The sequence below is a fragment of the Canis lupus genome, chromosome 9, assembly GCF_011100685.1.
Source record: "Canis lupus familiaris isolate Mischka breed German Shepherd chromosome 9, alternate assembly UU_Cfam_GSD_1.0, whole genome shotgun sequence".
NCBI lineage: Eukaryota > Metazoa > Chordata > Mammalia > Carnivora > Canidae > Canis > Canis lupus.
Window position 1 is genome coordinate 55627203 of NC_049230.1, and position 15291 is coordinate 55642493.

General features: G+C 56.9%; 1 protein-coding gene across 1 annotated transcript; it reads left to right on the top strand.

Annotated features, from left to right (window-relative positions):
• The first annotated feature begins 4115 nt into the window (after positions 1 to 4115).
• AK1 (adenylate kinase 1) lies at positions 4116 to 9070 on the top strand. Its single transcript, NM_001131047.1, has 6 exons — positions 4116 to 4233; positions 4547 to 4582; positions 4764 to 4927; positions 5630 to 5746; positions 8279 to 8470; positions 8718 to 9070. Exons 1-6 carry the CDS (start codon positions 4179 to 4181, stop codon positions 8784 to 8786), a joined length of 633 nt encoding a protein of 210 aa, NP_001124519.1. The 5' UTR covers positions 4116 to 4178; the 3' UTR covers positions 8787 to 9070.
• Positions 9071 to 15291: the final 6221 nt, after the last annotated feature.

Sequence of the window (15291 nt, forward strand, 5' to 3'; positions counted from 1 at the left end):
CCCTGCAGGGGTAGGAGGCCCGGGCTCCCGGGCCCGGGCGCCCCCTCCCTCCGGCCCCTCTCGCCCCCTCCCTCCCTCCCTCCCTCCCGCCTCCTCCCTGCCCGCCGAGCGCCGGCTCCCGGCATGCTGCGCGCCGCCGACAGCCTTATAAATAGTCGCCTTTGCGGGCGGCGGCGAGGACGGGCAGGGCACCACCGGGCAGGGCACCACCGGCCCCGGCGCCGCCGCTCGCCTCCCCAGGTCAGTGTGCGCGGCCGCGGGGGGGGGCTGCGCGTCGGCAGCCGTGGGGGTCGCGCGGCCGCGGGCCTGTGCGGGCGGCTGGGACCCGCGAGGGTGCGCCCGTCTGCTCTTCCCGGGCTCTGCTCCGGGTGTTCGTGCCACCGGCCGCCGCGCGTGTGCCCGGGTCGGGGGACGTGTGCTGCGCTCCACGCCCCTTTGTGCCCCTGCCTTGGCGCGTCCCGGCTGGGGCCCAGGGAAGGGGGCTGTGGCCTGACGCCTGCCCTGGAGGACTGGCGGGGCCGAGTTGGAGGAGAGGAGCTATCCTGCCTGCCGTGTCATTTTGAGCCCCCTGGATGTTGGGCCCCTGCCCCAGCCTCCTGAAAGGGCGAGGGCTCTAAGGGAGCCCGGGGCCAACACATGGGACCTTTTCTGAGCACCGCTCAGATCTCCACCCAGGAGTCTCCAGCAGCAGCAGGATGGGGCCCGGGGGTGCAGGCCCAGAGAGGGGACGCCAGCTGCCCAAGGTCACACAGCTGAGTGACGAGGAACCCTTAAGTCACTGTCCTTCTGGGCCTCAGTTCCCCAGGCCCCTGGGCGGACCACCCAGTCACAAGTGGAGTTGCTGCAGGCTCGACCTAGGGGCCTTATAAGGCCTGGGTGCTGAGCCGGTAACCCAACCCCATCCTGGACCCCTGGCCTCTGGGAGGCCTCCTCACGACCCAAGTTATTTTGGACCAAGGAAGTAGCAGGTGCCAGTAGGACAGAGGGGCTTAGGTTACTGGGAGGAGGCAGGGCAAGGTGGGTGCGAGGCCACTCCTCAGGGTGTCACCGCAGGTTCTCCCTGGCCTTGGGACCCTCCACCTCCCTTGCCAGCTGCTTCAGAGCATTGGCTGTCTCTACCCTTCCTTAAGCACACTCAGCAGGAAAGAGGCTATAACTCATGCCCCACGAGTGGCAGGACAGTCAGCAAAACTGCTCAAAGACCTACTGGGTGCCAGGCCTAAAGCAGCAGAAAATGCAGCCTGAGTCTGACCCCAGCCAGTCTCTGGAGAAAGTCTCTGCTCCTCTCTAAGCCTCAAATACCTTCCAAGACAGCTCCGAGCACAGAGTGAGGCACCCAGCCCTCTGCTCTGCCCAGAGCCAGGCCCAGGCCCAGTCTGGTGGGGCACACACGCCAGCTGCACAACAGAGCGGTCCAATACCATGTGGTGTGTGCAGTGCTGGGGGCGTTCAAAGGAGGCAAAAAGTCCAGGAGTGGAGGGCAAAGTCCAGGAAGACTTTCAGGAGGAGGTGACACCTGAACTGAATCCTGGACAGTAGCACCTGGAGAAAAGCATCCAGGCATCAGGGTCTGGAGGTGGGACACAGACATGGGGGGTGAGGAAGCTCCAAACTGTTCAAATGGTGGCTGTTAAGGCTGCAGAGGGGGGGCAGGAGCCAGGTTGTTGGGCCCTATCATCCATGTTAGGGGCTCAGGCTTATCTTGGGAGCTGAGGGGGCCCCACATGGAAGGGTTTTAAGCAGGTGAGTGATGGGGTCTGATGCTGACCAGAAAGAATCCTGCAGATTGCCTGGTGGGGTATGGAGGCAGGAAGACCCATGGGAGGCTGGGGCAGTGGCCAGGCACTCTGGCTGGAACAAGGGAGTGGTGGTGAGGACACAGGCTGGACGGAGAGTGGTTCAGGAGCAAGAGAGGGGGTATGCATGTGCAGGGGTGAAGTGGGGTGTGGGAGAAGGATGTTCACACAGACTGGGGCCTCTGGCTGGGCAACAGGGCATGGAACTGGGGACATGGGAGAGTCTGTGGGGACTCCAGGCCTGTCCAGGGACCGTAGGCTGGGGAGGGAGGGCCAGTTTGGCTGGGCAGAAACAGGGATCCTGGGAATCTGAAGCCAACAGGGTGAGGGTGAAGTAAGGGGGTTGGGGAGATGCCAGGCAGAGGGAATGCTGGCTAAGGGTTGGGCGTCAAAGGTCAGGGCAAGAGTGGCTGTGATGGTCGCTGGTGGCCTTGGGGAGGGCAGATGGGTATGTAGGTGGCAACTCTAGGTGGAAGGAGAGGTTGGAGCAGAGTGGGGTCCCCAGAGGGGGTGTGGTTGACTCACATGCTGAGAGGAAGGCAGGGGGTACAGCAAGATCCTAAGGGGGTGAGAGGGCAGGGGCCGTATGAGGGGGTGAGACCCCCCCCACGAAAACTTTCCAGGGCTGTGTCCACTTGAGCAACTCCTGCAGCTTCCTCCCCGGCAGGCTTCTGTGTCCCTTTGAGCATCCTTGTCCCAGTCCCAGCCCAGAGGAAGACACATGCAGCTCAAGAGGGCTTCCCACCCCGGCCTCCCCTCCACAAGCTTTCCTCCTGGCCCTAGGGAGTGTTGCCAAGGTGTTGGGCAGACGTCTGCTTTCTGGGACTTAACTAGGGGAGCCGCTCAGCGGTTGCTGACGCCACTGTTGGTGTCCCTGAGGACTGTCCTCACCACTGGCTCCTCCAGTGGGAAGAGGTGAACGGGAAGGGGCTGCCGCCCTGTTGTGGCAGACAAGGCCGTGGAAGCACACCGAGGAAAGGTGACTTTCCCAAGGTCACCCAACCTTCGGGGCCTTCCCTGCCCTGTACCCTTGGGAGCGTCAGGGCCTGGCGCATACCGTGCAGCCTGGCAGGAGCAGGGCAGGTGGAGGAAGGTCCCCCTCACCTGCCCTGCCTGTACCCTTGTCTTGCAGTGTGCTGACTCGGCTCCCCGGACCTCAGCAGGATGGAAGGTACCGAGGCTCTTCTTTCCTGCTCACTGCCTGGGCCTCAGTGTGCCCATCTGTCAAGGGGGTGTGCTTTCAGGAGACGTTCTGAGAAGGGTTGGAGGAGGTTCTGGGGCTGCCAGAGGGCCCTGCCTGGGAGCCTCCAGCATCTTCCTCAGGCATCTCATGGGATCTGCCAGCTCCAAGATTAATTTTAGAAGCAATGAGGCCTCCGTGAGGCTCCTGAGGGCCCCATAGCTCACCTCCTACGCTGGTATTTATAGAGCTGAATCCCTGCCTCTTTCTAGAAAGGGTGGGTGCTGGCAAGGGGGTGGCTAGCCCTGGGGAGGGGCCCCAAGTGTACAAATGCCAAGCCTGACAAGGACGAGGTGAGGTCCAGCCCCTCTGTGGGACTCAGTTCCTCTGTTGTCCAGAGGGGGTGGGTCTTGAGAACACCGTGGGCCCTCCTGGCTGCTCTGGGCCTGGACAGGAGGGAGACGTGCAGCCAGCAGGGTGCCTGGCTGGCCTGCCTCCTGGCAGTTTCACCGCCCCATCCTTGGCGTTGTGCCTCAGCCTGGGCGGCTCTTAAAGGAGCCTGCTGCTGCTGCCTGAGCCAGGGGTCACCCTTCTTCCCCTTGGGCCCCAGACATCAGCTGGCCCTGGGGTGTAGCCTCCCCCCACCTCCAGGTTGTACCCAGCACTTGGCAGGCACTTGGCAGGCAGTTGATGGGAACCCACACAAGGAGTTGTTCTTCTGACAGGTCCTCTAGGCCTCCAGCCTCAGGGCCAGAGGGCCCCTGGGAGCTGCCAGGCCTTCCTCGGGAGGGACAGAGAGCCAGGGAGGGGTGGGGATCCTTGCCTAAGGTGACATAGTGAGGGCCTATTTGCCTGAGAAGAGGGCAAGGCTGAGCAGTCTGGGAACAGGGCCCAGGTTCCAGTTCCAGGCCCGGCATCCTCAGAGCAGGCCCTGGCCTCTACAAGCCTGTTTCCCTTGTCTGGTGAGGCTGGGGTCTTGCTGAGTTCTAAGGGCTGACAAGGCAGAGGCTGCAGCATGAGTTCACCTCCCTCTCTGGGCAAGGGTTCCACATGCCCACCGCAGCCCTCTTCCCTGGCAACAGTCTCCAGGGCAACATATGTTGCGGTTGCCAACTCCATACTTGTGCTGCCCAGAGAAGGCGGGCAATGGGCAGGCCCAGGGTCTGGGAGGGGAAGGCTAGGGGACACGGGAGAACAGGACCATGGGTGCCTGCTGCTCCAGAAACCACCGCAACGTGGAAGACTCTAAGGCCAGAGGTGACCCGCTGCAGCCCAGCCGCCCACAGGGAGGGGCGGTGGGGGTGGCCTCTGAGCCCCTTGGAGTGGTCCTCAGCCTGTGCGAAGTCTGGAGCCTCCAGGCCTCTGCCTGTGCTGGTTCTTCTGCCTGGAATACCCTTCCCCCTTCCCTGACCGCTGAGCTTTGCTCCCCTGTCACCGGTCACTCTGGGCAGGAGCAGGAGCCGTGTCTGTCCCTCTGCCTAAGGCCTGGCACGGGCCTGGGACTCCAGAGGTGCTTCTGGCTATTTGTCAAGTGAGTGACTGAACCCTGCTCCCCCTTTCTCTCCCGCAGAGAAGCTGAAGAAAACCAAAATCATCTTTGTGGTGGGTGAGTCCAAGGCAGGCGGGTAAGGCAGCAAGCAGGGAGGCTCTTTGCAGGTGTCTGTGGGAGCCTGGGCCTGGGGGCTGCACCCCGGGCTCCGCCCCTCCTTCACTGGGTGATCTGGGCAGATCCTGTCCCTGCAGCAGCTCCCATTTCATGGGGCTTCCGAACGGGTGGGTGCTTGCAGGAGGGCCCGGCTCAGGGAAGGGCACCCAGTGTGAGAAGATTGTGCAGAAGTACGGCTACACCCACCTCTCCACCGGGGACCTCCTGAGGGCCGAGGTCAGCTCAGGCTCGGCCAGGGGCAAGATGCTGTCGGAAATCATGGAGAAGGGGCAGCTGGTGCCACTGGTGAGTGGGCCCGGTGGGGTGGGGGGTGATGGTGGCCCTGAGCGGGCTCCAGCCAGCAAAGCCCATGATGCCCTGGCAATGCTGCCTTGATCTTCCCCGGCTGCAAACACTCCTGCTCCGGTCCGCATTGCCGTTGGCAGGGAAATTCCTTCTAGAAGCTCCCAGAGCTCTGAGGACCCTGCCCTGCTGACCCCTTCAGCCTCACATTACCCACTCACCCTACCCTACCCCAACTTTCCACCTTCCAGCTGCTCTGGCCTTTCTGTCCTGTCAATCCCGTCATACTCCTTCCTGCCTGGAATGTTCTTTCCTCCTCCTTTCAGACATTCCTGGCTCCACGGATTTGAGCTTAGACCCCCTAATCTTATAACTACAAAAGCCCTCCTTCTTTGCCCATTCAACCTATGTCATGCTTGGAAATTGATTAATCAACATCACCACACTGTGAGCTTCTTGAGGAGGTTCTGCTTTGTTCCCATGGTCCTCCTGGGCAGGAGCTGGCTGGGAGGAGGGATTCAGTACATACTGTTGAACAAATGGATGGATGAATGAATGATTTGATCAACCAGTCAAGTGCTCACAGTCAAAGGAGGCTTCCTGGAGAGGGAGGCTTGTTTGGAACACCTTTATTAGGGCAGAGGCCTGGAGGAAGAGATAGGGGAAGGAGCTCATGACCCCCGCCATCTTTTCCTGTGCCCCCAGGAGACAGTGCTGGACATGCTCCGAGATGCCATGGTGGCCAAGGTAGATACTTCCAAAGGCTTCCTGATCGATGGCTACCCTCGGGAGGTACAGCAGGGAGAGGAGTTTGAGCGGAGGGTAAGGCGCAACCTGCTGGGTACATTTGGGAGCTGTGAGGTGGGGGAGCCAGGCAGAGGCTGCCATTATGGCCAGAGAGAGACTGACTGTGGGGTCGGGGAGGGGAGAAGGGTGAGGAGGGCAACCAGGGAAGAGTTTAAGAAGAGGAAGCACAGACTGGAGAGCTCACAAACCTGAGCTCAGGTTCTGGCTCAGCAGACCTTCGGCCAATCATTTTGCCTCCTGGAACCTCATCAGTGTCCCCATTTGCAAAATAGGGGGACAGAGTTGGCGGCTGCCTTATGGAGCAGAATGGCGATGAGAGAGAATGTACCCTTCAGAAGTGGGGCTTGGCATCTTATAAACATGTAGGCAGAGGGGCAGGGAGCAGGATGGACTGGGCTGGAAGGGTCAGCTGGGGGGCAGGGCAACCAGGACAGATGTGGGAAAGGGTTCAGACCTGGCTGGAGGCTCCTGAGGCCAGAAAGTCCAGTCTCCTCTGGGCCACAGGGAATCCAGCTGGAAAAGGTAGGCCTCAAGGAAGATGGCTCTGAGCTGCCTGAAACAGATGCCCAGCAGGAAAATGGGGTGGGGGACACCTTTCCCAAACACACAGGCACACAAGCACATGTACATGTGAGCACATACAGAGCATACACACGTGTGCACAAAGCCACGGACAGACACACATGTGCACAGGCATGCATGCATGTGCACACACATCTGGCAGCATACGCACATGCTCACACAGTGCATGCACACTGATACAGCACACTTATACACAGGGCTGTACACCCCTACCCCCATGCCTCTGGTGTCACAGGTCACCAGAAACAGAGCTGCAAGGGGAGGGGGAGTAGCAAGAGGTGGGGCGGGCTCAAAGAGGGCCTCTTAGTAGATCCCAGTAGGCTGGAGCAGGACCAGTCCCTCAACTCCCACTTTCCCAAGCCTGCAAGACTGGGGCCATCATTGAGTTTCCATAGCTTTGAGCCTCATCCAGAGGTAGGAGATTGTATTTCCTGACCTTTAAGTGCCTGCAGGACTTCAAGAAAGTGTCTACCCTGTCCTGAGCCTCAGTTTCCCTATCTTTGAAATGGAAGTTGGCTGGGCTTCCTTCAGACTAGGAGGGCATGGACACTGTGGTCAGGTGCTAGGCAGCCTCGAAGCATGTCTGGTTGTGACACACACGTACCGTACCAGCTGTGTGATGTCATCTCTGACCCTCAGGGCCACACCTGGAAAATGAGATTACTCAGTCTCCTTCCCTCCTGGGGCTGTTGTTGGCACTATTGTGGGCAGTGGGCTCAGCACAGGGCCCAGCCCTGCCAAGGCCTCCCAGGGTTCGGGCACCTGGTCTTCTCAGATCTGGACACCAGGGGGCATCAGGGCCTCATCGACTGAGGATGGGTCAGCCTTGCTCCTTCTCACCCTTTTCGGGGATGAAATGTTTATTCCAGTGACAATGACATTGTTCAGAAACACCACCACCACCACCACCACGGCCAGCTCAGCGGGGCCGTCACCCCTCCAGGCAGCCTTTGTCAAGTCCTTGCCCAGCTCTGCTGTGCAGACAGATGCCTTGCTGCCCTCAGGGGCCCCTGGCTGGCAGGGGAGAGGGAAACTAAGTAAATCACCAGATACCTCCTGAGACATTCTGGGCGGAGGAGAGGGCAGGATGGACTTGGCTGGAAGGGTCAGGATGGTGTGGGGAGAACAGAATCAAGGGGACAGGGCAGGGGATCCCTGGGTGGCTCAGCGGTTTGGCGCCTGCCTTTAGCCCAGGGCACGATCCTGGAGTCCCGGGATCAAGTTCCGTGTCAGGCTCCTGCTATGGAGCCTGCTTCTCCCTCCTCCTGTGTCTCTGCCAGTGTCTCTCTCTCTCTCTCTCTCTCTCTCTGTCTATCATAAATAAATAAATAAATAAAATTTTTAAAAAAGGTGGGGGGACAGGGCAACCAGGACAGATGTGGGAAATGGTGTTCAGGCCTGGCTGGAGGCCTCCAAAGCCAGGGAGTCCAGTCTCCTTCTCTGGGCCACAGAGAGTCCAGCTGGAAAAGGTAGGCTTCAGGGAAGATGGCTCTGAGCTGCCTGAAACAGATGCCCAGCAGGAAAACGGGGTGGTGGTGGTGGGGTTCCTGCAGGGAGCTGGGAATGGTGGTGGGGGTAGCATCCGGGAAGACTGCCCTGGAGGATCGAGATTTTTGTTCCAATCTGAAGGCCAGCACTTGGTATTGAGGGTAACAGTTTCTGGCATGAGCAACGGCCTGGCGTGGGAAGAGGTTGATGAGAGCCCAGACTACAGAGTCCACGTGGCTGAAGCAAGGAGAGCCAAGGAGTGGGAAACACGAGATGAGGAGGGCAGGAAGCCGTCCTCTGAGGGCACTGGGGAGCCATGGGAGAGGTGGGGAGCAGGGCAGTGGTTTTTGGAAGGTCCCTCAGGCTGCCTTGGGGAAAGGCTTGGAGGTCTGAGTGGGTCTCAGGTGGGGCCATGCACGGGGTGGAGGTGGTCCAGGGGCAGGAATGGGGCCCCTATGAGTACTGCTCCACCTGCAGATTGGACAGCCCACGCTGCTGCTGTATGTGGACGCAGGCCCAGAGACCATGACCCAGCGGCTCCTGAAGCGTGGAGAGACCAGCGGGCGAGTGGATGACAATGAGGAGACCATCAAGAAGCGGTTGGAGACCTACTACAAGGCCACAGAACCTGTCATTGCCTTTTATGAGAAACGTGGCATCGTACGCAAGGTGCGCCCTCTGCAGGCCGCGGGGAGCCCTGGGAAACCGGGTTTTTGCTCGGGGTGGCCAAAATCCCGGTGACCTGGGGCCAGCCCTCCTTTGGTTCCCCCAGTGGCGCGGTGATGGGCTGCTGCCCCTTGTGGCAGGGCTCCGAGCTCTGCAGCCAGGCCAGGCCCCTGCGGGGAGTGAGCCCCTGCCTCGGTGGGCCGGCCCAGACCTCCCTGTCCCCTCCGCCCCTCGGGCGCTCTCCCCACAGGTCAATGCTGAAGGCTCCGTGGACAATGTCTTCTCCCAAGTCTGCACCCACCTGGATGCCCTCAAGTAGCAGTCCCAGAGCCCCTTCCCCAGCCGAGCCCCGCCCCACCCCTGTCCTGCCTGAGGCTGTCCTGGCCTGGGCTCAGCGCCTCCACCCTGCCCGGCTGGAGCACAGACAGAGGAAGCCACTTTATCCTGTTTTCATGGACAGCCAAGCACTAAAGGAATTTCCAAGGACATTCGGTCTTATTCCTTTTTCTTTGCTTTCACTGGAGTTGATCCACACGGGATGGCCTCTCCTAGTCCCTCACCCTCCCGGGCTCCCTCGGGCCCCTCAGCCCACCTTGGCCAGCTGCCTTCCCCTAGTACCACGGGAAGACCCAGGGCCCTTCCTCACCCAGGGCCTGGGGAGCCTGGGGGGCCAGGGTGACTGAGGCAGGATCCTTGCTCTCAGAGACGGATTGTCAGGCACAGCCGAGCCCGACCTGGGTTCCTCCAGGTCCTTGCTGTGTGGCCCTTGGCTCTGACCCCTCATCAATCTGAGCGTGTTTTCTGTGCTTAACGCCACTGGGGCCTGTGTGCAATAGGCAGCGAGGTCATGGGCTTTGGGGAGCTTCCAGGGCAGCAGGGTGGCGCACGTCAGCTGTCAGGGTGGGTGTTGAATTGGCTTCCTGGGTACAAGAAACTCTGAGTGTCTGAAAAGGGCATTGAGATGAATGGTCAGTGGTACCTCCCTGAGGAGGTGAGACGTGGAGGATCTCCCACCATATGTCCCCAGACAAATCACAACCCGCCCTTTCTGAGCCCGTTTCCAAATCTGAGTTAGGGTCCATGCCTCCTGAGACCCCCACCCCTCAAGGATAGGATGAGGACACACTGGATGAGGGTATAGGCTGTTGGTCATCATGGCTGTGGGAACTGAGATCAGAGCGGCCTTGGGGATGAGCAGAGCTGGGGTGTCCCAGAATCCCCGGGGGGCGAACCCGCTTCCCTTTCCTGTTCTTTCACTCTGTGACCTCATCACCAAGGAAGGTTCAACTTGGTGCTCACGTATCCTTAACACCTGTCCCAGCCCAGGCTGACTCCTCTAGAGCCAAGAGGGCCTTCAGCAGGTCACACTGGGCCAAAACAAAACCCCACATGGGGCTGATTGTGCCCATGCTGCATCCCCTTTTCTTTATGGCAAGTGTGGCTGGTTTTCCATCTACATTAGTTATTCAAACTTTATTTATTTTTTAAAAAGATTTTATTTATTCATGAGAGACACAGAGAGAGAGAGGCAGAGACACAGGCAGAGGGAGAAGTAGGCTCCACGCAGGGAGCCCGATGTCGGACTCGATACTGGGATCCCAGGATCAGGCCCTGGGCTGCAGGTGGCGCTAAACCGCTGAGCCACCCAGGCTGCCCCGAAACTTTCCTTTAAAATAAAACAAATTTAAAAAAAAATAATAATAAATAAAATAAAATAAAATAAAATAAAACATATTTTGGGGATCCCTGGGTGGCTCAGCGGTTTGGCGCCTGCCTTTGGCTCAGGGCGCGATCCTGGAGACCCGGGATGGAATCCCACATCAGGCTCCCGGTGCATGGAGCCTGCTTCTCCCTCTGCCTGTGTCTCTGCCTCTCTCTCTCTCTCTGTGTGACTATCATAAATAAATAAAAAATAAAATAAAATAAATAAAATAAAATAAAATAAAATAAAATATATTTAAGTTATAAAAGTGGGTCTATTGAAAGAAGAACACAGAACAAATAAATGAGAGCCCAGGGGAGGTAGAAAGCAGGCATCACATGGGGATGAGCCCTCTGGCTTGGTTAGACGTGCAGGAAAGCCCTCTGCCCTGCAGTGCAAGGGGGAGCCTCAGTCGCTCTGTGGCCTTCTACCGCCGAGTCTCCAGGTCACATCCACCCAAGCAGGTTAATGTGTGTGCACACGCGTGCACACGCACACACACACGCACCCACGCACGTACACACCTTCTAGCTCAGGGTTGTCTGATCAGCGTGAGGATGAGCGGGGAAGACATGCCAGAGATAATAGCTAGAGAACTCACCTGACAGAAGCATCTTCATGATCTTTATTATTTTTAATTATAGCATCATCGAATCAGGTGTGTCCCAGTTTAATGAAAACCTAAGCTGACTCAAACTACTGCTGGCTGCAGAATCACTTTATTCACTTAAAAAACAAGTTGAAAACTTGAAAACACACACAGAGACATACACAAACGTAAAAGCACCAGTAACCACCACCCCATCCTTGCCACCACAGACCTTTCTTTGAGGGTTTCCTTTATGCGTGTTCATTCACTTAGCAATTTTCCAGAGCCCCGGCCATGCTAGCAAGCAGAGGCTCCTAAGCCCCCACCTGCTGTGATACGGCCCCTCAGCACGAGGAGGGGGCCGTGGTCACAAAACTGAGACCAGTCTGGGCAGCTGAGTGCACACTCAGAGGGGCTCCTGCCGGCAGCCCGTTCCTTGAGGTGGAGATCTGTAGTGGGGCCTTGTAGATACCTAGGAGCTCACTTCACCATTAGAGAGGTCATGGAAGGGTAAAGGGAATAGCTCTGCAGAGCCACAGAGCCTGTTGGGTGGGATGCAGGTGAGAGGGGGTGCAAAAGACAAGGCCAGATTTGCAGGGCCTTAAAGGCTGAACCAAGTATCTAATCTCTCCCCTAAGGGTCATGGGAGGCTCAGAAAGAGGTTTTCTTGGGGGAGGGAGGGTGCTTGGTGGCTTAGTTGGTTAAGCATCTGAATCTTGATGTCAGCTCAGGTCATGATCTAAGGGTTGTGGGATCGAGCCCTGTGTCTGGTTCCACATTCAGTGGGGAGTCTGCTTGAGGATTCTTTCCCTCTCTTTCTCCCTCTGCCCCTCCATGCCTCTCCCACTCCACTCCCTCTCCAAAAAAAAAAACTTTAAAAACTATTTTTTAAAAAAAATTTTTGAACAGAAAATTGGAGGAAATAATATAACACCTGTCACCAACATTTAGTAACTTATATTTCCCTATATTCCCTTCATTATTGTTTTGCTTTCCACCAAGTATTTACAGTAAATTAGATACGAGAAAAACTTCACCCCTGAAGTATGATTCTGAAGAATAAGGGCATCTTCCTACATAACTGCAGCTCAGAGTTTCAATAATACTAAGTTTTTGGTTTTGGTTTTTTTTTAAGATTATTTATTCATGAGAGACACAGAGAGAGAGGCAGAGACACAGGCAGAGAGAGAAGCAGGCTCCGTGCAGGGAGCCCAACATGTTACTCCATCTTAGATCCCGGGATCACACCCCGAGCCAAAGGCAGACACTCAATCACTGAGCCACCCAGTGTCCCCAATAATACTAAGTTAATGATAATTTCGTAATATAGGATAATCGGCTCACATGCAGTTTTGCCCAATTGTCCCCAAGATGGGTCTTTGTTCAAATCAGGGTAAACCCGGGATCACACATGCACTTGGTTGCAATCATCTGTCAGACCTCTTTCAGCCTGGAATGGCTGTCACAACAGCCTGTGGAGGCACCAGCTGTCCTGCAGAAAACTCCTTCCAGATTCAGCCTTTGCTTCCTCCTGGTGTCATCCGGCTTGCTCCTCCATCCCCTAAATTTCTTGTACACTGGAAGTTAGTTGTAAAGCTTCATAGATTCAGGCTCAGCCTCTGGGGCAAGAACACCTAAGAGGTGAGGCTCAGTAGAGCCTTTTTTATTTTTTTCATTTTGTTTTTTATTTGAAAGAGAGAGAGAACATGAGCAGGGGAGAGGCAGAGAGAGAAGCAGATTCCCTGCTGAGCAGGGAGCCCAACACGGGGCTTGATCTCGATCTCGGGACCCTGAGATCAGGACCTGAGCTGAAGGCAGGCGCTTTGCCCACTGAGCCACCTGGGCATCCCTCAGGAAGGCCAGGACTGTGGGGCGCCCAGACTACAAGTGCACGCAAATCTCCCGCTTCTGCTTAGAAAGCTCATTCTGCTTCAGCAGGGCTGGTCTGGGCAGTGAGGCTGGGCTGCTGGTCCAAGGGCGGGGAGCAGGGGACATCTCCAAGGTCACCCACTCCTGGGCTCCTGTGGGCTGGGAGGTGGGCGTGGCATCAGGACCAGGCAGGAGACAGTCATAAATGTCACACTCTTTGCGTCTCTAGGGATGCTCCAGGCAATGGCTTGTCCCAAAGTGCCAGAACATTCTGACCAGCCAGAGACCTTAGGATCTCAGAGAGAGAGAGAATACTCGGCGGGGGTGGTGGCCTCAGATGCCCCCCCTGGACTGCGCCCCCAAGTCTTGGCCTGGAGGGCCCTGAGGGCCTGGCCAGAGGCACTGAAGTGGGAGAGGAAGGAAGCAGGGAGCAGAGGAGGCCAAGACTGCCGCCTCCCAGCCTCAAGAGGGGCCTGGAGTAAACAGGAAGGCCTGGTGGCTCCACGGTGGGGGGGCTTCGGAGGGGTGGGGGCTAGGGCCCTACTGCACATGTGCAGCCTGTGAGCTCAGGGCTTCCTTATGGGGGAAGCTGACCCAGGGAGGTTGTATGACTTGCCCCAGGCCACACAGCAAGGCAGGGGTACTGGGCTAGACCCTCACCTGCTTCTCCTGCTTCTGCCCCCTTCTCAGTCCTCTGGTGCAGTGTCTCCTGCCTGTGTTGCCCTCTACGGTTCAAGGAGTGCTGGGTGAGTCTCTCTCCTCCGTGGGCCTCACCTTTTTTTCTATGCACTCTGAGACTTACAACTTAGAGGTTCTAGAATCCTGACCCAGTGAATTCTCCTGCCTCCTAGGTGGTCATCAAGGGTTCTTTGGACCCTAGGGAGCAGATTTCGTCAGAAAGGCCAACATTCAGGAGGCAGCAGGTACCTGTCCTTGGGGAATGAGAAGGAGAATCTGAGGGACTTCTCTCTTCTAGAACAGAGCAGAGTCTGGCAGTACCACTGACCCTCGTGACCACCATGTCCCCATGGAGAAAATTCTCCCTCTCAGAGACCCTGTCCTTGGGCTCAGAATGCCTCCAACACCCACACCCTGAGGCCTCAGAATCACAACCTTGAGCTGCAACCTTGAGCTGCTAGCCCATTCATTTATTTTATCAGTACTTCTCAAACACCTCCCACAGGCCAGGCACTATTTGAAGTGATGGGTATTGGGCAGTGAACAAAGCAAGGCCCGTGCCCTCATGGAACTTCTAGAGGTGGAGACAGACAAAACAACAAAACAAAAACAAAAACAAACACACACAATATATAGCGTGTCAGATGGAGAATAATTGCTGATGTGGGGAGGGGGCTATTTTGAATGCCATGGTCAGGGAAGTCCTCACTGACCATGGGACATTTGATCTGTGACTTAAAGCCCTGTGGTTATCTAGGGGAAGAGGGACTGGCAAGTGCAAAGGCCCTGGGGTGTGTGTGTGCCTGGCACATTCCAGGAACAGCAAGGAGGCCAGTTTGGCTGGAGTTTGGGGAACAAGATAGAGCAGAGCAGAAGGCGAGGTTGGAGATGGGACAGGTGAAACCTAGCTGGCCATTTGAGGGGCTCTGGCTTTTACACTGAGTGAGATGGAGACCCAAGATGGGTGCTGAGCAGGAGGATGGAACTTGGCTCAACTTTAACTGCCTCCCTTTACTGTGTGCAGAATGGGCTGGGGTAAGCGTGGCAGGAAGGAAACTCTGTAAGGAGGTGACTGCAATATTCTAGGAGGTGCTGGTGGTGGCCAGGGTGGTAGCTGTGGTGGGACCCCACGAACACTGGGAAATTGGGTGAGCCACCGACAAGATTCGCTTGTAGGTTGGATGGGCAGGGGGAGTGAGAGTCAACATCCACCTCAGGTCTTGAGCAATGAGAGGAGGGAATCTGTTATGGTCTCAGATGGAGACACTGAGGCAGGAGGGGTTGGCAGAAGAACCAACAGCATGTGGTTTGAGATGCATGACGTCTGAGCTGCTTATTTGACGTCCAGGAGCCTGGAGCCTGGGGGAGAGTTCTGGCTGGAAGTAGAAAGCCATCAGTATATAGAGATGGTACTTAAAGCCATTTACTTGGATGAGGGCACCCAGAACAGCACTTCTCAAATTTAAAGTGTCCACGGATGCCCGGGGGGTCTTGAGAAAAATGCAGGCTCTGAGCCAGCAAGTCTCTGGGTCAGAGCTGGAGAGAAGCTCTCGGGAGATCCTAAGCCCACACTTGGAGTGGCAGGGAACTAAGGCATGGTATTTTATGGCCAAGACCCACTGGTGGGTCATGAAATCAATAGAGTGGCTTGTGATCAGTATTTGAAAGGAAACGAGACAAGAGGGATAAGCATCATAAGGGCATATATACACGTCCACAAAACATTGCAACTGTCGGAGCCCAAGTCCCAGGGTTTGTGTTGGGACACAACTGCATGGTCTCAAAGGTTTGTGAAACCCTGGCCTGGGGAGCGCCTGGGTGGCTCAGTGGTTAAGTGTCTGCCTTTGGCTCAGGGCATGATCCCGGGATCCGGGATCGAGTCCCACTTCGGGCTCCTTGCGGGGAGCCTGTTTCTCCTTCTGCCTGTGTCTCTGCCTCTCTCTGTGTGTCTCATAAATAAATAAATAAATAAATAAATAAATAAAT

What these genes read in the sequence shown, in the direction of transcription:
- AK1 (NM_001131047.1), top strand. Translation starts at nt 4,179, where the DNA reads ATGGGTGCCTGCTGCTCCAGAAACCACCGCAACGTGGAAGACTCTAAG. An exon ending in CAAAATCATCTTTGTGGTGG is followed by an intron (nt 4,583 to 4,763) that starts GTGAGTCCAAGG and finishes GGGTGCTTGCAG; the next exon opens with GAGGGCCCGGCTCAGGGAAG. An exon ending in AACGTGGCATCGTACGCAAG is followed by an intron (nt 8,471 to 8,717) that starts GTGCGCCCTCTG and finishes CTCTCCCCACAG; the next exon opens with GTCAATGCTGAAGGCTCCGT.